At 29.9% G+C, this 24,105-nt stretch overlaps 1 protein-coding gene across 1 annotated transcript in view; it reads left to right on the top strand.

Moving 5' to 3' along the window:
- The first annotated feature begins 7,180 nt into the window (after positions 1–7,180).
- The window catches only part of LOC132929001 (netrin-B-like), a 73,387-nt gene continuing 56,462 nt past the window's right edge, over positions 7,181–24,105 (top strand). The window contains exon 1 of the mRNA XM_060994015.1: positions 7,181–8,951. Within this exon, the coding sequence (XP_060849998.1) occupies positions 7,706–8,951 (1,246 nt within the window). The 5' untranslated portion in view covers positions 7,181–7,705. The remainder of the gene's footprint in view (positions 8,952–24,105) is intronic.

Below are 24,105 nucleotides of genomic sequence, written 5' to 3'. Positions count from 1 at the left end.
ATTATTATCATTTATCAATATTCATCATTTAGAATTTTTTTGTAATATTATGAACAATTTTTAGATTAGTTTTCATGATTTATTTTGAATGTGTGAGTAAAATAATATTCTGAAGAAAGAGATGAGCACTTAAAATAATTGGTCCTAGAACCGTGCAACGGCGTCACCTTACACGATTTGACTAGAGTTAGAAACTTCTAAATTATAATAATTATATCATACTTATTACTTTTATAAATTTATAATAATGTCTAATATACCTATAATAATTATTGTAGTACCTACCTACCAAGAAAGTGTTAAATTTAAGCCTTAAACAAATATTTCTTTTTATCACATATGAGTTTTATCACTAAATGATTGTCCTTATCGACCTTAACCTTAAATAAAAATTATATACCTAATTGTTTATTTATTGTATAGATTATAGGTAAGTATATTAAAAATGTTCTTAGGTACTTACTTATTGTTGCGGAGCATGGCGCATGCACTATTTGTAAATTTTCATAAATAAATAAAAATAATGTTTTAATTTTTTTTCGCAAACTTTATATAAGAGTGAGTTAAGAACATTTTAAAGTTGTAATATTTTATATATAGCTATAACTAACTTTAAAATGACAATATTAATAAAAGCATATGACATATTGTCCTAGATATATTCTTACTTTTAAGTTTGATAAAAGGTAAATTGATTCCAATATTAAAGCTAAAACATAAAACGTGATCTGCTGAACGCAATGTTGCTATGATGTACGTTAGTAAGATATAGAGACTACACATATGGATATAACGTCCATTTAATATATACCTCCTTAGTAGCAAGTAATTGTTTTATAAAAGTAATACTATAGAAGTATAGAACAATATTAAATTATAATTAATTATTATATTAATTTATTAAATAAATGTAAAATGCTATAATATGCAACCTGCGGGCGTAGATCTTATCTATATAATAATTTATATAACAGGTTAACAAAATCGAAACAATTTTTTTCTTCAAGATAATAGGATAAAATTAAGATAAGTACCTACTTTAAAAATAAATTACCTATTTAAAATACAAAAAAATCCAATGCATTATACTTAGTACTTTAGTAGTTTCATTTTTGTAAAATATATTTGGAGGCTTTTTAGGGTATAAAATCATAAGCACTAATGATTATTGTTGCGGCCCATTTATAATCGTGTGTTTTGGATTATATTTTTAAAGTTGCTCGTTGTTACTTATGAGGTAGGTACTACTCATTTATTAATTTTTAATTTCAATATTATCCGTTAAAGACAAACTTAAATGGACTTGTCTATATTATGATCTTATTTATCAATTTCTCAATTATTCTGTTTAATTAAAACCATCTACCTAACCTTGGAAAGCTATATATGTGGTTTTAGACCAATAACTAGAAGGTTTGGCCATTAGAACACTATTAAGATTAAGTATTTTCTGAAGTCCGATTACCATTTTGAATGTAGGTATGAATTTATTAACTTCTTTTCTGAGTTATGTAGAACACATTTAATTTTATATTTTTATTTCAGAATCCTTAGAATCAACATTAAAAAAAAATTATTCAAAACATAATTATTTTTTCAATTTTATACACACATCTAACAATATAAATGTGAAATGAAAATCTTTGTACAGGATAAACTTTGGAACTACTTATCAGATCTTCTTGATTTTATTTTAACGAAAGAGTATATCACGGTGAAGGTTACTATCGCAATAGCATTTGTCTAAGTTAAAAACTTCTGAGTTAGTGAGTTATCTATTAATTAAAATAAACGTGTAAACTGTGTAAATTGTATAAATTGTATACCTATAAATATACATATACATATTGTGCGGCCCGCGGGTTTACAGCTAAAAATGCAACTGTAGGCGGGGCAGTTATGTAAAATTAATAGGTATGTCAGAGATATCATTTATACACCAATTCAGAAAACCAAAAATAGTTTTTATCCTTACGCTAAATGTAATATGAGTCAAAATTATCATATAAAAGCATGATTTATAGTGTTTATGAAGTATAAGCTTAAATTAAATAAATTAATGTTAATAATGGTAAATAATAATCATTAACTTAATCTAAAGATCAGGGTTTCATGACACTAACTTTTTGAAAAACAACTACTATTAATTGCATTGTTAGTATTATAGGCAACCAAACTTAACGCGTGTGAATTTTGTAAGGGCTATGAAGTGCACGGGGACAGCTAGTAATTAGTATATATATATATATATATATTATATTAATTTTTAAACTTTAAATTTAATATTTTTCCTATATATTTAACGTAATAAAAAAATTAATGAATATCTATCTACAAACTATAAATATTTTGAATAGGATCATTAGTAGTAGGTACTTGATAAAATATTTCGGTTTTTAACAATTTACATTAATAAATTAGTAGGTTTAGGTGGCAAATTTAAGAAGTATTTGAAATAATATAAAATTTTAAGTGATTTTAGGTCTGTCACATCACCTAGTATTAATGTATACGCATGTATAATAATAAATGATTAACAATATTCCAAATTTTTTGTTTCAACAGTCTTAATTTGTCACTTTTAATATACAAATGTACTATAATAATATATTATATACTTCATACTTCACATTGAAATTATTGTAATCTCTTGTTACGTATTATAATTAACAATATCTACTTAGGTACTTTAGAAATTGCATGATGTCATGTTTTTTTTTTTGAATGGTCATATTATGTTGCATTCATATTTTCGGAATTAAGTTGTAAATTAGTAAAATAGTAAGCAATGTTATCAATAGACAATAATAATGTTAGGTTTACGGTGGATTTAAAATATTTACTATGGAATTATGTTTGTATAAACAGTTATGTCAATTCCGTAGGAAATAAAAAAAAAAACGTTGTTAAATAAAAATAAAATTTGTATTACTACATTAAGTAATACACACATTTAGTCATTTTAAGCGGTAATCGATTTGACTTTTTTGTTGTATAATATATAGAATATAGGTATACTCTATATATAGTATATATAATCTCTATAAATAATATATGTACATATTATGTCTAGGTGACATAACTGCGGCCTATAGGTATTTATTTTTATTTTGTATTTAGGGCATTAGATGGTTTATAAAAATGAATTGAATTATTAATTTGTTTATGTGTTAAAAATATGTTATAACTATGAGTATGTTTAGATTTAATTTTTATTTATATTTCTTAAGAATAATGTTATCTATTGTAAAAATTTGTGTGTTATTTTTTTTCAATGTTACATCACATTTTAAAGTATGAAGTCACCAATAAATTGATACGCCCTAATTATAAACGTCTTTAATTATCTATTAGTAAAATTGTTTCATAAATGATATTCCTATAGTCTCGTTATATTTTTTTTTACTTATACTCTTCCGCCCATACATGACGCAACTAGAGGAGGTATTATGTGTAGATACCTATCTTATATCTATTATATACATATATTTTTAAAAACTTATAGTTTTAGACAGCATAGTTGTATTTATGAATTACCCATAGGATATAAATGATATAATATAGATATACTACCAATGTTATTATGTATAAATTACACACTCACAGCTTATATACTTAATAATTGTGTTTTTCAAAAATATTGTTTGTTTAACATTTAAGCCTTAAGGGTTAGAGGAAAAAATATTTTTTTTTATCTAAATATGTTAGATTGTTATTAGAAGGAACGTTTAATAAAATCTAGTATTGATTTCTATTAGTGAGTATTTTTTAAAAATCACTGTGTAATAGAGTAGTATTTACGATTTATTTTTTTAAATGTATCGTTAAATACTTTCTAAATTAATAAAAATGAGGTATCTTAAATTATCATGGTATCTATGTGCATATATAGACACACGACATTGAAGTAATAATGTTCTGCAGAGATGAAAAAGAGCAATCATTAAAAGATAACATTTGAAACTAAATTTTATTATTTTGTGACCACTATTTTTATTAGTTCTAATTGTCAATTCGATTTTAGTAAGTTTACTCACATATAGCTTAAATTTAATATGAATCGGATTTGATGATAGTATGATATGTATCTATTAGTGATGGGTCGAACCGAACTTTAAATTATTAAACATACACCTATGTCATTAATCATTATTATTTATTTTTTACTTTTAAAATAATAATTTCAGTTATTGTGCCATATGTATAGATTATAATGTACGTATTAATCTATAAAAATAAAATATAAATAATTGACAAAAGTTGAATTGATACAAAAATCAAATTTTTCCATATTTGTTTTAAAACCTGTGAATTGTAAACAAATAATATATATCAACTTAGATATTAAGTAAATTTTAGGGTGGTAGTTATTACGTACGTAAGTAAGTACCTATCCTATATATAGATATACTTTTTGAAGATTATACGTTTTTTTATTGTTAAAATTTATTTTACAACTATCTGTTTATTTTTTTTCCTTAGATTAAATATATAATAATATAATCATATGTTCTATTATGATTAGTTAAGCGCAGTACATGTACCTAGTTTTGTAGATTTATTGTGTTAAGAGTGTAATATATTTATATATTTACACATTTTAAACTAAAATTAGCACAAGATAACAATATGTGTTATGTGTTAGAATTATAACTGTAGTTACAACTTAACGATTGTACAAAATCAAAATATGTACGTGTTTACGGTAATTGGTTTTGTTATAATTTAATCCTTGAGATATTTAAAAAATGAAATATTAGATAAAATATTTTAGGTTCTGGCTAAAACTATATACCTGAGATAAACAATGTTAGTGAAATGGATTTGAATTAACTAAATTATCATAAAAACAACTATATTCATGCGTTTACAATGATTTTGAAATCGTAACCTGTTGCTGTAACTATACAATGTCATCTATGGTAACATACATTATGAACTAGGTAGGTACAGCTACTGTAGTGTGTGTCGTATTGTGTATAGTCAGACATTCTTGTATACATACAATAAAGGTATAAATAATATTATAAAATAAACAAGATCTTAAATCTCAAAATATCGGCTACCTATATAGATAAACTTTTGAAAAATTAAGAATTTTGATGATTAGAAAAAAACTAATTACTGCTTTAAATGCTACCGGCATTTTTTTTAAACTTTATACAGTATTTATTTAATAAAGTGTATCGATAACTGTATCGATCAACTTATTAATATTATGTCGTCATCAATAGGATCTATATGATTTAGCCTACATTACACAGCGGACGACGCTCTACGGACTATGTACATGTGATCCACGGTGGTCGGCGGTATAGCGTAGTATTTTATGTTTTCCGAACATTCGTCGTCGACGCGTTGCAGTCGTTGTTCCAAGCCTGGACCAGGTAAAATTACCTGTAATTGTTATGGTAATGCCCTTATGCTGCTGCAGCACCGTACTTAGTAAAATCGACATATCGTATATTCTCAGAAAATTTAGTTGCCCAACATAAGCAATAATTTATGCACTAAATCACACCATATTATTATATAGTATATATAATATCAATGATTATAAATCGTTATTTATAATCAATGATAATATATATATTAATACATTTCTAATTTAAAATAATAATATTATAATAATTATACCTAATGAGTAGGATGTATCAGAAGTACCTATCTGACGATAATATAATATTGACAATATTGTGTAAGAACTTAATTTAATATGCAAGACAGACGTAATAAATAATACGAATAAAATTATCTAGTTAGTAAATAGTTATATATAGGTAATGGATATAAGGTTAATATTTAATAAGAAATATTGTTCAAACAACAAAGTTAAATAATTCAGCGAAAATAATTTAAATTATATACCAACCAAAACTCAACGCTCAATGATTAAAAGCTAAGCGGTTATTTTAATTCATATATTTTATGTACAAATACAATATTTATATTATTAATTTATTATAAGTGTCGAAAGTTGGTCACAGTTTTATGTCATTGTTATTGTTTGAGAACAATTAAGAAACTTCTGCATGCACAAATTATACTTCTGACAACTATTTTAAATTACTTTAAAGACAATCGAATAATGACATTATGTAAAATCGGTACCTATGTAGTTTAAACCTTTACGTACATTTTAACAATGTATAACTTTTCAATTTTCAACAAATTATATTTTGTATGTTTAACGCGAATAACGAATAACCGCTTGTAAAATATTAAAAACACTATTAAAATTATTTTCAATAAAAGTAAATAACACGAGTTATTCTTGTAAAGTAATAATGTAGGTATGTATTTGGACTAATATTAAATCCTTTAATTTATTAATTTCGCATAATTTAAGTACTGAAATGTCGTATACAGGCGTTAGCTGTCACTATATAGTGCTTATTATATTTTCTCTCCATTATTCGATTTCATTAAGGTCTTATTAAATATTGCAGCATTGATACGACATGTTTAAATAGATACAATATCAAATGGAGGACAACATTATTGAATACAATACTATATAGCTAAAAAGACATATTTTTAAAATTTGTATTTATTAAGTATAAAAAAATCAAATATCAATTATTCATCAGGGATTGTACAAATTACAAAATAAATAATTATTAATGATTGTAGTCGCATGCACACTGATAAGGTGTCTACACCACTAAACACAGCAGAAATAATTGTGCGCGCAAGCTTACTGATTTCGACAAATCATGCCAATAACGACGTCGTTGTTTTTTAAATATTTGTATCATCTCTTTATTTTCACAAAGTCTGCACGTTTGATTCGCGCGATTCAGTCGGTTCTGCAGTCGGGTCGCGTCTCTCAACACTATGTACGTATACCATTACGTGTAAATACATTGCACAGGCATATACATAAAACGATAATGTTGTACACGTTTTCAAGGAAACGAAGAAAAAGCGGCATATGAACATAATATTGTAGAGCAGAGGCAGAATCGGAAGCAGAAGAAGTATAGGCACCTACCTACCTACCTATAACCGAACGGCAGATTTGCCCGATTGCCAATATCACCTCTCCCGCCGGCCGCGCGACGACCGGCCGGCAGCAGCCCCACTACAGCGGACCATTTTCCACCCGATTGGAGCGCACGAGTCCCGCTCCGCCCCGGCCGCGCGCGCTAGACGCGCGGCACCGTGTCTGCCGCCCGAGATCGCGGCAGTCAGTCAGTCTCCGGTCCCGTGTATCACCGTCGTGGTCCGCGCGCGTGCAACGAGAACACAAGCAGAACGGCCGTGTACAATATTATAATATACCGCAGTGCATGTGCGTGCGTGCGTACAACAGTGTTTCGAGTGTGTGCATCGCGATTTATATACCGCCGCCGCCGCCGCCGCCGCCGCCGCTCTTCGTATAATATTAACGTATACGATTGACTATATATTATTATCATATATAGTGCACGTAAATTATACTACCTACTTATAACCACCACGGCCACCCCGTGCGCGGGGGGAATGTACGGCTGGCGTCCGGCCAACTGCGCGTAAAAATACGTAAAATATAATAATATCTACAGACAGTATAATAACGATATATCGGTTAAATGGGCTGTGCTCTTCGGGTGTCCCGCTGAATTCGCGAGTATATAGTCTCCGTCACTACACGACAACACCGACAGCGTTGTATACGCGCGCGCGAGAGAGAGGAACGCCGCGAGAAACGAATAAAAATCACATGGCGATGATGGTGTGCGTCGCCGTCGTCGCGTGTCTCGCGATCGTCTCGTGGTCGCCCGCCGCCGCCGCCGACCAGTCGGACGCGTCGACGGACCTGTGCTACGACGGCGACCGGGCCCGCCGGTGCGTGCCCGACTTCGTCAACGCCGCTTACGGCGGTCACGTGGAGGCGACCAGCACGTGCGGCGTCAACGGCCCCGAGCGGTACTGCGAGCCGGGCCCCACGTCCCAGGGCGTCTGTCACACGTGCGACGACTCGCAGCCCAAGCGCCGCCACCCGGCCGCCCACCTGACCGACCCGAACAACCCGTACAACGCCACGTGCTGGCGGTCCGAGACGCTGTCCGCGCAACCGGTGGACCCGGCGTCCGCCCTGCCGCCGCCCGACAACGTGACGCTCACCCTGTCGCTGGGCAAGAAGTACGAGCTGACGTACGTCAACCTGCAGTTCTGCCCGAAAGCGGCCAAACCGGACTCGATTGCCATTTACAAGAGCATGGACTACGGCAAGACGTGGCAACCGTTCCAGTTCTACTCGGGACAGTGCCGCAAGGTGTACGGCCGCCCCAACCGGATGGTCATCACCAAGGCCAACGAGCAGGAGGCCCTGTGCACCGACTCGCACCGGTTCAACGGGGCCGGGTCGTCGGCGTCGCGGGTCGCGTTCAGCACGCTCGAGGGCCGGCCCAGCGCCATCGACTTCGACAACAGCCCCGTCCTCCAGGACTGGGTGACGGCCACCGACCTGAAGATAATATTCAACCGGTTGCACTTCCCGTCCGCGCCACCGGACTCGGCCGCCGCCGCCGCCGCCGCCGGCAGCACCACCACCAGCACCACCACCAGCACGGCGTCCAGCCTCGCCGGCGCCGAAACGGACCAGAAATCGGATTCGGACGAACCGCTGAAAGGCAACAAGACGGGCGCCGATTTGCTCATGCTGAACCCGGACCAGGAGTTGCAGGGACACGAACCCGAGAAGACCACCGTGGCCGCGCCGGTGACGACCGCGTCGTCGTCCGCCGCCGGCCGCACGTACCACTATGCGGTGTCCGACTTGTCCGTGGGCGGCCGGTGCAAGTGCAACGGACACGCGTCCAAGTGCATACCGTCGGGCCCCGGGGGTGCGCTGGTATGCGATTGCAAGCACAACACCGCTGGACGAGACTGCGAACGGTGCAAGCCATTCCATTTCGACAGGCCCTGGGCCAGGGCTACTGTTCGCGATCCCAACGAATGTAAACGTAAGTGCCTCATTAGTTCATTCGATCGATATGTTTTATCTTAAATTTCGATTTATTTTTAAAGAGATATGAACATTGTATCCTTACAATATGCGCGATGCGGAGGTCGAATACAGATAAGATTACGTATTCATATTTTTTCCACCCCTCCTATTTATCACTATACATGTTAATTTTTCAATGTAAAAAAAATAGTTTGTAAATGTTATATACTTATAAAACAAACCCATAGGGCATGCACAGCCCGTTATGTACCGTATAGTCAATGTCGAAATAAATTTATTTTCAAATATCCTTTTAAATATCTTTAACGTTCACTTCATTATTTTATCAAGGTTTTATTTGGATTTTACTTGCCCACGCAACACATTATACAATGATGTGAAACTGCGATAAATTCTAAATAACGGTCGAATGTCGTTCTAATACCAGGTACCTGTGAATAATATCATCATGCACATGTGACTGATTTCCGTCTCACAATAACAGCTAACCGAACACTTAACTAGGTTCGTAATCTTTAGAAAACTGGGCACACGTTTCGTGGTTCCGGAAGGGACTTAAATATACGCATAAGAGACTTGTTTCGCCAGAATTCCATCACGTTCACGGATAGCGACACGAAAACGGTGCACACGTGTGGAAAACATAGACCTATAAACATCTTTATAGATCTATGCTAAAAAACGGTCGTTGTTTTCCTTTTAAGCTGACCGATGGAAAATGTCATAGTTACACGCTTGCGAAAAAAAAAACGTAAACCACACGGACGGTATATAGTAATCTCGACTGTGATCTATATTATACTTATACGGTATATTTACGAACAGGTAATAACCACGATATTTTTAGTCGATATTTTAAAAACACGTTTGTCACTCAAGTCCGGCGTTTTCCTTCATGTAAACGTCATGCAGTTCGATTCTCGATCAAACGTTTTTTCTTGTTGTCGTTGGCGAGTACGTTTTAAGTATTATGGTGGTGTATAATAGGTACTACGAAAATGCAGTGGAACGAGTCTTGTACGTTAGGTTTATTGCGAATCTCATAATATCCGGCCCGACAAAACGCTTCTGCTGTTTCCCCAGAGTTACAAGCCGAGAATGGCACGTCAAGGTAATAAGCTAGTGAGGTGTCTTACTGTCTTATTAGTTATTACCATTAGATATATAATATATCATTATGTCAACTTAGTACTCACTATATTATTCACTTTGTTCCTTGTATCCTTTTAGATGGATGATTATGTTAATACAGTTGGGACGTTGGGTTAACGCTTGGTTGGCGTTACTTTGAATTAATTGTATTTATATAATATTATTACAATTTATGTGTATATCTAAATCTAGTTACTAGATAAGTTTGATAGATCTAACTACTCCAAGTTAAACCTTAGTAATAAAGACACGCTAGTTCCTATTTTTATAAAAATATAACACAATTTTTTTGTAGATTATTATTATATACCTACTAATAAGTAAGTATAGAACTATAGATAGTATCTTATTGTCTCTCAAACATCCTTTGTACCAATTTCAAATCATTATAATGAGTAAAAATTACCTAATATTTTTGTTTTCAAACTGGAGTTTGGCGGTTACTTTATTTTTATCGTACAGACTTGGAAAATATACTTCTTAGATACAAAAAAATCAACAGATAGTTAATTTCATATAGAATATTTGATTTAAAAATGAATTGATCCAAAACTTGACTTTCCATTATATTTTTTACTTCTATTCGCTTCTAGGAAAACATATTCATACCACTGTTGTAATAAGGCAAACCGGCAAACTTAATTATACATTATTTTTATGTATACAAAGTACCCACTTTTTAAATCCGTATTGTGGACTTTCAATTTTAGACTACTCGCTTTATGTCGGGATTCACTAAAATATACTGATTGATAGATGTGCACTGTCCGATGATTATTTTATTAGATTTAGTAAATTATCAGTTAATCACACGTAATATAATTTAACAAATGCATAAAAAAAAGGATGAGCGTGTTTAACAAGTCACCAAATATTTTATGTATATAAAAAAATAATATAATTCGAACCATAACGGGAATAAGTATTATAATACACATACCTCGGTGGCTCAATTATACGATAACTTCACTACTATAGTAACATCTATAGTTAGCTGTTGTCGTAAAAACCTCAATAATCATTAAATGTCAATGTGTCCAATATTATAGGTACCTAGTAATTACTGTAGCTACTACCGTATAGTTCGGCTTATCTTTATCTGCGTGAAATCAGTGAATTATTGCTATTAATTGTTTACTCCTACAACATCAAATATATACCTTCTATAATAATAATATATAATAGGATAATATTATTATACGAAAAACCATTCGTGATTGACCGCATACCAAACATAATATTATATTTAGAGTGTGTATACGATAAACCTATCAATTAGCCAATTATAGGTAATGTTAATCAAGTTTACAAGCATATTTGCACAACACAGTACAGTAATTTTCTTTTGTCCATCCTTTCGTTATAAATATGAATTTTAGACGATACATTTTTTTTAAGTATGTTATACTAAGTATAACAAGAAAAACAAATTCAGCAAAAAAACAGTTATTTACTATATTTCAATAAATCAATAGCTATTCATACATTATTTAGAAAGTATAGAAAAATAATTAATTAAAAATAAATTCAATGTTTAAAATACGTGTGTAGTAAATTTTATTTTTTTATGACTAAAAAATAACTTTGAATTATATTAAGCGTTAAATAATAATATTATTGCTTTACTGCTTATAATTTATTTTAGGTTCTATAGATAATAAATAATAATTAAGTATTCAATTATATTACTTAAATTAAAATATCGTTATAAATTTTAAGTATTATCTGCACTAAGACTATGTTATGTTCAACATTTTAAACATTAGATTTATTTAATTGTATTGTTTATTTATTATATAAGATTTATTTACGTGTAGACATACTGCAGTTGATATTGGTGACGAATCGTTTGAGTAGGTACATATTGAGATGTAGATAAGAAAGTTATAAAACAATTTCTCATGGTTTGTGAATTTATACTATTCTGCAGACCTGCAGTATTCCGAAACTAGTTAAACTTATCGGTTTGATTGATTTAATAATTAAAAATTCACTGTTAAATTATGTTGAGTTTAGTAAGTTAAGTATTGATAAAATTATGATTATATAATTATAACGTTTACGATGTATGATGTATTTACATCTACTTTCCGTTTGTATTTTTGACGTAAGAACTAATACAATAATAGCATGAAGCTTATAAAAAATAAAAATTATTTTATTTATTTTGTAGTTTTATATTATTTTATTATTTATTCATGTATAAAGAAAACGCAATAAATTTTTGATTGTGCTTATAAAATGTTATCGGTCATGTTGCAAGAGACCAATTCGTATATTGTTGTATTGTACATTATTACGATTATTGAACAATAATTGTACACAGGTATAGACGTATAGTCGATGCTTTTGAATGTTAAATACTCATAAGTAATAATTTGTATCATTATTTATAAACCTTTCTTTAGCTCTCAATATCTCATGAATTATAAGATAATAAAACACATATTTAAATTGACACCTCTGTTCTGAAAAATTAATTTCTTCTTGAAAAATAACCTGAAGGGTCGAACTGTACTTATTATAAAGATCAATAATAATTATGGCTATTAGTTTCCTGACAGAGCTATAGAAAGTGAAGATTACATGTTAACAATGCACAATAGTAATCTTTTTTTATTAATAATAAAAGATATTGTTATTTTTAAGCTGTTATGACTCGTATTTAGTTAGTTTTATAACAGTTTAACTTTTTAACGCGATTACAAAATATAGGTACCACAAGTATTTATTGTGTACTATATAAAATGATTTACATAGTATACTTATGACAATGATTATTATTAGACATATAGTTGTGCTAATCTGACAGTGATATATAATATTAAATAACTAAATTACCTAAGTATATATATATACATATATCTTTTATGACGCCATCGTCGGTAAACAAAAAACAAATTGGAATATTTTTACTATACACAAAATTAAATATTAGTGGTTATAGACTATACCTAGTTGTACTAAAATCACGACCATAATATTACTGACCCCGATTTTGATAGGCTCTACTGCAGAACATCGAATTGGCTAGTTCGGTCTATATATTATTTCGATTGTAATCGTTCAGTTTCATGCAATCGTGAATCGACTATCGTCGAGATTTAACAATGGATGGATTGTTATTTCTCTCTCTTTTTGTCATTGACCCCCGCAAGCTATACAGTCGACGACTGTACCCCATGGTATAGGCGTACAGCATCACAAAAACGCAGACGGACATCAGATTAAAATCTGTTTTCGTGTTATTTTTTTCCCCATCTCCATCTCTCTTGCATACGCGCAAGCCGCAGCATACACTCGCTATCCTCTTCCCATCTGGCCCAGGGTGTTTTGTATATTATGTACTCCTCGTTTTGGAATCTCTTTATTTATGAATCGATTCCGGTCACGCTGGCCAGCGTGAACCGGTTGCATAGGTGAGAAATAACAGGGCCGTTTATTAACGATATGACGTCCGCACGTGTGTAGACTTTTCGATTTCTTCTCAATGCAACAGCCATCTTCCAGGATATGTATATTTTAAATTTATCATGTACGCAAAACAACTAGTACGCCGTATACTCGTGTTATACTGTGTTATCATTTATACAAATGTTTCCTATTGGCTATTTGGTATTTTAAGTGATAAAGTATATTTCTGTTATAGTTTGTTTTTAAGTTTTTAAATATTTATGTAGTTGAGGTATATTTAAAAATCGATAAAACACAAGTTTATTGAAAAATATTATTGTTCTCAGTGTTCAAAATAAAAATTAAAAAGTGTGTGAGTAATTAATAAAATGCAATTTGTACGACAGTCGAATTAATTATCTTGTAAATATTCCAGAATAAAATAAAATTGTTTTAGTAGTAGTATAGTTTTGGCAGTCTGCATTTGTGTTGGCGTTCATGATATCTTACTATTCATTATAACTCATATCTCATAATGTTATGTTACTATTTAGAATTAGCAAGTTAACATTATGTTAGTTAATGTTAAATATGATGTACTTGTTGATGTCATTTTACAATATACATGTTATTTTTTATAACAATACAATTATTACATTATTATGTACCTACTTGTAACCATTTGTAATTTTTTCTTTAATATTGATTTACGTACTTAAATGTTAATAAGTTTGTTTTATTGAGATACATTACAAAATAGTTCAATAATGAGTTATTATAATAACAAATGAGTTATGCTTAATGCTTATGATTCATAAATCAAAAAATTTATGTATTTAATAGGTATTTTATTTAATTCCGGGTTAAAAAAAATTATTTTTGAGTTAGAGAAAAGTTATAACTTTAAAACCGCTTAATTTTATCCGTATCAACAATTCATCACTTTATGCGGTGTTACATTCCCGTGATATTTCAAAAATATAATGACATGTAAGTACGAGTATATGGCTCAGTCACTCAGACAAGTGAAGGGGATGGTAATTATTTAAGATCACTGTAGGAATTTTGTTACTCATCATAATGTTAGGTATAAACACATACACGTACCTAAACTACACAGTTGGCTCAATATAATTATTAGGGTCGGTAGTTTATGACTCGGGGCTATTGAAACATGCATGTAGGTATGTCGGTATGTTCTAAACGTTATCTAGATATTCTATTTTTCTCTGTTGTAATACACCTTTTTTTCTCAAAATATATCGATTCAAATTTTAAAAGAAAAAGAAAGAATATTCATCAGTTTTCACTATTCATATATATATTTTGGGATAAGACTCATGGTTTATATCAATTTTGAACTATTGTATTGCATTTATCAAGTAATTTAATAACTGTACCTATGGTTTTGGTTTTGTATTGAATGTACCGGTAAAATATGTGAAGTATATATTTTTGGTCAACTGAATTTTAAAACTAGTCGTTTAATATATAATTTCAAATATCTAATAATAATTTTAATGTAATAATTGAATAAATATTATAAATTCGATTTTTTGTGATCGATAATTACATTTCCCGTTTGATTATCTTACATTACTTATATTAGCAGTGAATATTTTGCGTATACCTAATAATAAAAATTGAAAATAATTCTACGTATATCTCAATGTTTTAATTATTTCAGAAAAGTATTTTTTTTAAATATATTAAATTTGTAATTTTTGTACTAAAATAGGAACACGGAAATCGTTCTAAATAGATTGACAGCTGCGGCTGTATGCTTTTAAGTCACTAAAGAACTGTCAAATATTTAATCTTACAGCCAGATAACGATTTATCGAAAATTGAAAAAGTCTTATTTAATATTTACAAGACATCTGTAATCCAATTTTCATTAAATGGGTAAAATAAATTTAATACTAAAACGTCAATATTTTTTGTGAATAGAATAAGTTGGTAGTTTAGTTAAAAAAAATTATTTTTTTTGTTTAGTTAGAGTAAATAAAAATAAAGTAATAGAATAAATTAGGATTTATAAATCTGAGCATTGTGTGTCGTGACTGCCGCCGTGTGAATATCGTGTTTGCAAAAACGGACTTGCTAATTTGCAAACAGGATCCTGTCCCCCAGTGCGTTTTGCACTTATCCGGACGCCGCCAGACAGTTTTGTATGTATCCGCGAGTTGACACTGAAAGCTGTATAAATCTCCGTACGCCTTTCCCCTTATTGAATACATTGTTGTAGTAGGACAAAATGACACGACACTATCCCCATATGAAGAGTTGGATGCTGTTACTTGTTGTACGTTTAATGTGATTTAATTTTACATCGACTGTGTATTACGTTTATTTTCTATAAATGTTCATTAAAATATTTATCATATTTACACGCAATTATATTATTTTACATCGATGTTGAATATTGATAAAATTAAGTTTGTTCATTTATTTAATTATTATGTGTGCCATATAATTATAATAATAATGAAGCTTGTTATAACGTTTGGGTCGGTTAATTGAGTTACCTACCCATTCAAATTAATTTTCAATTATCAATTTACTAATTATTTTTATTTGTTCATTCTCTAATAAAAATATTTCATAATTCATGATGAAAAATATTTATAAGAAGTACATCGTACACATATAATGTATCATGACAAAAGAATATATAATCGATATTTCAATAATAATTGTGAATTATACCAGTATCGCGTATTTCGAATTAAAGGTTTTGTTTATGTGCGACGAATCATTTTTTTTTTTTTTTTTTTAATGGTTTCATTCTATAAAGTAACCCTTTAATGAAAAATGATCGGGATAATCCTGAGTATTGTTAATGTGCGATGAAATGTTATGCAAATTATCATAATAGGTGCCACCGCACAGACTAGAGACCACTCCCATTTCAATTTTCTCAATTACTCAACCGAAACGTACAGTATATTGATGATAGGAGATTTTTGTCAGTTGTGTCAATATAGCTGCATTTAACGTAGGAGTGTTAAGCTAGGTATGCAGGTGGAATTTATCAGACCTAATACAAATAAATACCATGACTTTAAAAAATTAAAAAATATATCATATTTTTGCATCTAGAATCCACAGCTGATATTAAATGTATACATATATCTGTATATTTATACTACCCTGTTAAACAAACTTTTAACCGTGGCGCTGCATAACCAAATATATTTATAGTATATATTTTAATATTTAACATCTTTAAAATTCGTTTCGAACACGTTTCGAACTGCTATTGTGCTATTTAATACATTATGGTATAGTTTAATTTAGTTTAACATATAAAAAGTACAGGTAGTGCGTGTGAGTATGTAAGCTATGAGTAATTCAATTGAAATATTGATGATTAATTTAAAACGTTTGCAGTCATAAGCGCATATTATTATAATATTCCTTTAAAAATATCGTTTATAGGTTAGACGCTATAGGTATAGAGTAGGTGGAGTGTATAGGAAAATCGCAAGGTTGTCAAAATAATGTTATCAGTGAATACCATAAATACCATATATTATTATTATGTATACGGCATAATGTATAGGCGTCTGAAACGTGTTGGGAATTCGAAACATTTTATCCGAGATTGAACTCATCCAGATTAGTTCATTCACGTGACACTTTTGAGACTCAGATACCTTTGTGCGCGTCGCCTTCGCTATGATATTATTATGTTATTATATTATATATATTATGTACACGTCGAGATGCAATTCATATTATTCTTCCTCGGGGGCTTGCGTCGTCCACGCGCATAATAATAATAATAATAACAACAACAACAAAACGATATCGTATTATTTCGTAGTTATGTTGTTGCTGCCGTTGTTATTATTGTATCATTCGCCTCCGGAGGATTTCCGCCAGACGCTACCACCAGACGTATCTCTCGCGCGCGCGTTTTCCGAGAGCACCTTAACTTTGACGACGATACCCGCCCTGCTGCGTAGCAACCGTATACGCGGTTCGCCCATATAGTACAACACCGTCGTACAACACATCTGTTTCACAACTCTGTGGCCGGCGGCTGTGGGGCGGAAACGGTTTATTTTTGACCTCTCTGTGTATATTATTATAATTTATTATATAATATATATAAAATATACGTCTCGTCTGTCGGGTAAAAACGAATAATAATAATAATAATTAAATAAAACGCGAGCTCAGGATTTTTGTCAAAACACGCGTGTAAAGCGCGGGGTCGTTTTGTCTAGCTAGCTGTTTATCGTTATTGCAGCCCGTTTGACCGTAATTAATAGCGACGTGCGTGAATCGCTCTAATAAAACTGTTAACGTACGCCGCCCGTTAAGTACCGCCGCCGTCCGCTTGTCGTGTGTCTGTGTGTGTGTGTCTGTGTGTGACAATCGCTGTGCAGCAGTTGTGGTGGCGCACAGCGTTTTGTTGGCAAGAAGAAGTAATGACACACCGTCGCGCCGGCCGACGGGCGTATAACGCGCGTATATTATAAAAATGAGCCGTTTGTGTAGTAATAATAATAATAGTATAAAAATTTCTACACACGTTTTTATTGCGTTGGCTCGACGTCAAAAAGATTTTTTTTTTTTTTTTTTTTACTATTATACTTTTTTGTTTTTCCAAAAAAACCAGCGCATGTAATCTGACGCGTCAATTGTTACTCCGACCGCGATCGACATCACCAGCTGCATTGTAAACTTAATGAGTTTGCTTGATGGGATTTTTTTTTTTTGCGTCATTGCATCTATGCAGTAAATTTAATCTAAATATGAGTTACATCAATTATACTACATTATACCTAGTAAATTAGATTTCGCGTAATATTGTAAATAGTTAAAATAGCGGTAAAAAAGTTAAAATCATTAAAATGTCGAACCGTTAATCAAATTCGATATTGTAGATATTTAATTAATTATCTACTTATTAAAAAAAAAAAAAAACTGTTGTGAGGTATTGTCACGTTGTAACATTGATTTAAATAACGATTGGATTAATGGTACACGTGCTTATCATTTAGAAAAATATATACCCATTAAATTTAGCCGTTAAGTATACTTGCCTTGTCAAATACTTATATATATATATTATTTAATAAAACAGACGGTTTCATAGAAACTATTACATTTTTTAGAAATGCATACTAATGATCTATTAGGTTTTAATAAATAACATTCGGTTATCTTGTTTCCTTTGTAGGTACTTATGTAATATATGTGATGAGTGGAATCGGACTATTGCCGGTATATTTTATATTTTAAGTGGGTATGAATAATTTTGAATGACTTTTAGTCGACTCCAGTTTATCATATAGGTACCTACACAACTAGAAACTAATCCAATATTTTAATAAATATGATTTTGTATAATAAACGATCAATTCATTATATCTTACTGGTTTTTTTTTTATCGACATAAATATAAAAATATTTTTTATTTTTGTATTGGTTCATTTGGTTGTAGTAATAAATTATTGTTTTTTCAGCTTGTTCGTTTTGTGTGTTTCTCTAGATTATTATTTTATTTTGTTAAGTATCTTTTAATTCCACTAATAAAATACCAGTTCCTATCATTCTAAATTCTAATTGACGGCCAATACAATTGTTCATGCATATTAATATATTTTTTTAAAGAATACACATTTTTTTGTAATTCAATTTCATATAATATCTTAAGTTTAATTAACTTTTTTATAATGATGACTCCTACGGGTTTAGACACATGTGGTGATACCTTAAACAGTTCTCACAGTTACAGTACTCTGCGATTTATCATGTTTGCTTTGCTTAATGGGCACAGACTTATGAAATTTTTAAACATTATACGAAATTACTAACAAGCTGTATTAAATTAATGAAAAACTGTATTTTGGACCTGCGTGACCCAACCAAACATTGATAGTCATATATATTTTAAAGTTTTAATTGTGCTTATTTCTATTTTAGTGTCGTCGTGAAATTTAATCCATGAAAACCAATCATAAACTAACCATAAAGTGAATAAAACATACGGCACTCTGTACGTTTATAATTTATGAACCGGTATTTTTTAAATTTACAATTCACACCTACGGGCTGTCAAGAAGACCAAAAGACTCACTTGGACCCGAATCATGTATACGTTCCGTTTAATACTCTTGATACGTCTGAGGCGCCAATTCTACAATAATATTTTTTTTTCGTTTGTCGGTCGATTCCTCTCTAACTCTTTATTGATGCTTAACAATTATATGAGATTCAAAATTAAAAAGAGAAGTCAAAAATTTGTTTATCCGGCATAATATAATACTTTAAAACCTGTCTTACACGCACAAGTGATTAACAAGGCTAAACTTTTTTTCGTTATTTTAATAATTTAATCAAAATCCCTATCCTAGGTCAAAGATTTTACATTAATAATACAAAATTCATAATGATACATAGAATGTTCGATAATTGTTCGGAATAATAATTAACCTTTGTAATATTATTGAAAACACGTTTTTTCTTTTATTCGTCTGTTAACATTATTTTAATTTGCATTTTTTTATAAATTCCAAATCAAAAATATTAAATTTCTATATGTTTTGACAAATATATTAAGTAGTTATTTACTAAAGAGTTTTAAAAAATACGAATAATTACAACGAATTACAAGTTAGATTAATAATTAATATTGTCATCAGATAATAAACATGTTGGACATTAATTTATGATATAATAGTACGATTTTGTTATCGATAGTAAAAATACTGATTGAATACATATAATATCGGCTGATGTTAAGCATTTAACTCATTCCCCTTACTCAGGACAGTGTAATGATGACTAATGTGTTGTGATATTAAGTTTGAAAGCAATAATAAATCATCGCTCATTAAAAAAACGATTTTGGATGAAATTTACTAAGATACTGCACTTACGAGTTAAACGTTTTTTTCTTCGAACGCATAAATTGGAACTGTACATTTTCCAATGCTTAGGAATATCATCTCAAAAGTCAATAAATGACTCTTTAAAGTACCTAAAAATTAGATATTAGAACATTAGACATTATCAATCTACATAATATCAACATCAAACGGTCGGATATTGTATAATTTTAAAACGTTCATTATTTTTAAATTCATATGTGTAAATTTATTTATTACTTAAATAATTTGTTATATACATATTTTTAAAGATTAGGTATATCGCGTATGTATAAAAAGTATTAATAATTGTTAAAATTATGTTAAAACATATACATATAATTATGGACGAATATATTCATTCTATTTTTAAAACATGAAATCTGAAAAATAAATACTTTTGTTGAAGAAAGTTTGAAGTTGAGAAAATGATCTGAATAAAAGATGAACAAGCAATGTTTTTGTATTGCTCTTCAGTTTTCGGAGTGTTTAATTAAACTGGAATAAAGTTCTGTCGTATAAGTCTGTATGGAATTTTACAACTCTAGTATATTTCTATACAATAACGATTCATAATTATTATATAAAAAAAAAAAATAAGAGTATCGTTAGGGATTAGTTGTAAAATATTTAAATATTTAAATGTTCATAATATGTCTTAAAGGAATTGGTTTTTACATTTCGACATAATTCTTGAATGGATCTAAACAGTTTGCTTACTAATTTATGATATAATTTTATCGTCCCCGACGAAAAGTTAATAATAATATGTTAATTTTATTGAAAACTTGTTAATATAATTATCTATGTCAGGATGAATTTTAATACAAATAATTCTTAGCCATACCATTAACATTTTGTGTATAAAAATCGTGACGTGCGTACAATTATAATTATGACGTTGACTTAAATTTCCTTTACACTATAATATTATATTTACCTCGATGTCCATTAATTTGATCTGTCTTAAGTTCAATTCGATCGTATTTATGTCCTAGAAGGCTAGAAATAATTTTAAGATATAGGTAAAATTCCTCACACAAAAGTAAAATCTACTTATATTTTATATTTATAATCATTTGAATGTATGAAAACTTTCAATGTTAGTTTCATAATTTTGGTCTCGTGCAATTTCGTCTTTTAAACTACGTTATATCACTACTTATTTGATTATTAAATTTTTATTAGTAATTATTAGAACAAAAATGTATTATACATACACGTATCAGAATTATTAAGGTTAATTAATTTTTAAATGCATATAATATTATTTATACTTGAGGATACAACATTAATAATTACATTTTATTTTTCATTTCTTTGCCAATGTTTTATAAACCGATTTATATTGTACTCCATGTCCTAACTCATAATATACGTTTGCGATTAATTTTCATTTAACACATATTTTTATCAACATTTTAAACTGTTAAAAATTACCTAAATGATTTATAATATTTGCCAACAATTATTGTATGTTACACCATTACATGACCTAACATGATTCATCGGGAAGTAAGAGATCAAACTAACCCTTTCAGGAATTAACGCTACAAAAATGCTATAACTAAAAGCAAATTTTTCATGTAATTAGAAATATTTAATCTAATAATTAAATTATATGGGTAATTAAAATAATAATGTAACTATTAAACGAGGTTAAGATTTTGTAATATAATAAACTATTTGGACTCTGGCCCATATTAATAAAAAATAATACATGAGAATTAGAAAAATTACTATGGTAATACTTTTACTTGTTCGTTATTTTTTTTGTTTATATATTTTATGTAAGTATGTAAGTATAATATACCATTTCTAAATAATAATTTATTAACAAGCGGAACTAATGAATTTTATAAATATATAATACTTTAAAATCATTACGGTGAATATTTGTGTATTATACATTCTTCGCTTTGGATCCATCCCTAGCTATTGTCTATAAATGCATAAAATAATAGATCATTAATCCCGATTATCACAACAGGTATAAGAAACATGTTGTTAGCCCTTCGGGAAACTACAATATATTTATGCATAAACACAACCTATTCTTATCAAACGATTTCACAGTTACCTACTAAAAAACTTTTGCGTAGGCGTATAAATTATGAAAATTAAATTTGTCAAGGACACTCTACTTTAGTAAATGTTTCTGAAAATACTAAATCATTATTAATTATAAGAAAATTATCGAATAATATTTATTAACATTGAAATAAGCAAAATTTTGTCGGTGTTAAGAATTGTTTAATGTAAACGGAGTATTATAATAATATGATATATATATATATATATATATATTATTACCTTAATTCATTAATTCATTAATAATTTATAATAATAAGTGTACAATTTACATTAAAAAGCTAACAATTCGAACTATTCAAATTACATATATTATTAAATAGTTTTGAGTACCTATAGATGACCTTATTACATTAAGTTTCTTTCATATTATAAAAATAATTAAGTTCGTATAATTGTAAATTTCCAATGATAAATATCTTTGTTGTTTTTTATGATTAACATATATCTATTCATAGTTGTCTTCTATCCACGAAACTAAAATAGTATCATAAAAGTACCTCTTATTGACCTACATTTACGTATCTCATAATGTGCAACTTCCAATAGTTATCATTTATATGTAATATTATAATGAACTTAGTACATTTCTTCGTTTATTTGTATATAAAGTAATAAATGTTACATATTATTATAATATCATGTCTTGTTACAGATATGTTTTGTAAAAGTATTTTGTGTTAAACTTTGCCCTCATCGTCTAAGAAATCGAGGTGAAACGGATACCTATTCATTTCTCAATAGTATTATATTATGTAGGTACTTACTATGTTACTTTTCCTGTGTACCAAAGTGCCTCTGGACTTCATGGGGTAATTATTATTCTCGGCAAGGTAGTTGTAACTTGTTGATAAATATAGGTACATCGTACATATTATATAATTATATAATATTGCCTTATATTTATAACAAGGTCCTGCCAAGGGTTTTTTTATTGTCTTAAATTTTTATTTATTGCTGGTCTTCACTGGTTTTAAGAATTAACATTTGCCCGTTGGTGGTGTATTCCTCAGGATAAAATAGAATTTCTGAACTCCCACGCAAACTCTACGTCCGGTCATAAACATATCGGTTTTGGGTCTGTATATTAGTATGTACAAATTACGAATACCGTGTGCTTCAAAACTACAGTTGGAAAAAATTAAATGTTTAGTGAAAAACGAAGGTTTCGTGGAAGTGTGACGTCTTTTTTTTTGGACTAAAAAAGAGTTATTTTTCTAGGGGCAGAAAATGTTGTTTTTATGATTTAATTTATTTGTATAATAATCATAATATCTATACCTTAAAATAATATTTAATAATATGAATTTAAAAAATAAAATGTTGAATTACAATTCAGTAGAATATTAGGCCACATGAATATAAACACTTTTTGTTATATTTTAAAAATCATAATATTATAAGAAAATTAATTATTTAAAAATATTTTTTCTACATAATTTTTAATGTTAACGGTTTGAACCAAAAATATAAATTATTTTTTTAATAAAAGTCATCAATAACAGTTAAATTGTTTGCCAATATGTTATTATGTCTGTAACTCATTGGTATAAAATGACAACCCATTTGCAGTACCATTAAAAAATATTGATATGATACTACTATTAAGTTTCGTCATTCATAAGTTTA

This window comes from Rhopalosiphum padi, chromosome 4 (genome assembly GCF_020882245.1).
Source record: "Rhopalosiphum padi isolate XX-2018 chromosome 4, ASM2088224v1, whole genome shotgun sequence".
NCBI lineage: Eukaryota > Metazoa > Arthropoda > Insecta > Hemiptera > Aphididae > Rhopalosiphum > Rhopalosiphum padi.
Note: the sequence above shows the minus strand (reverse complement) of the source record. Positions and strands in the feature narration are given on the sequence as shown.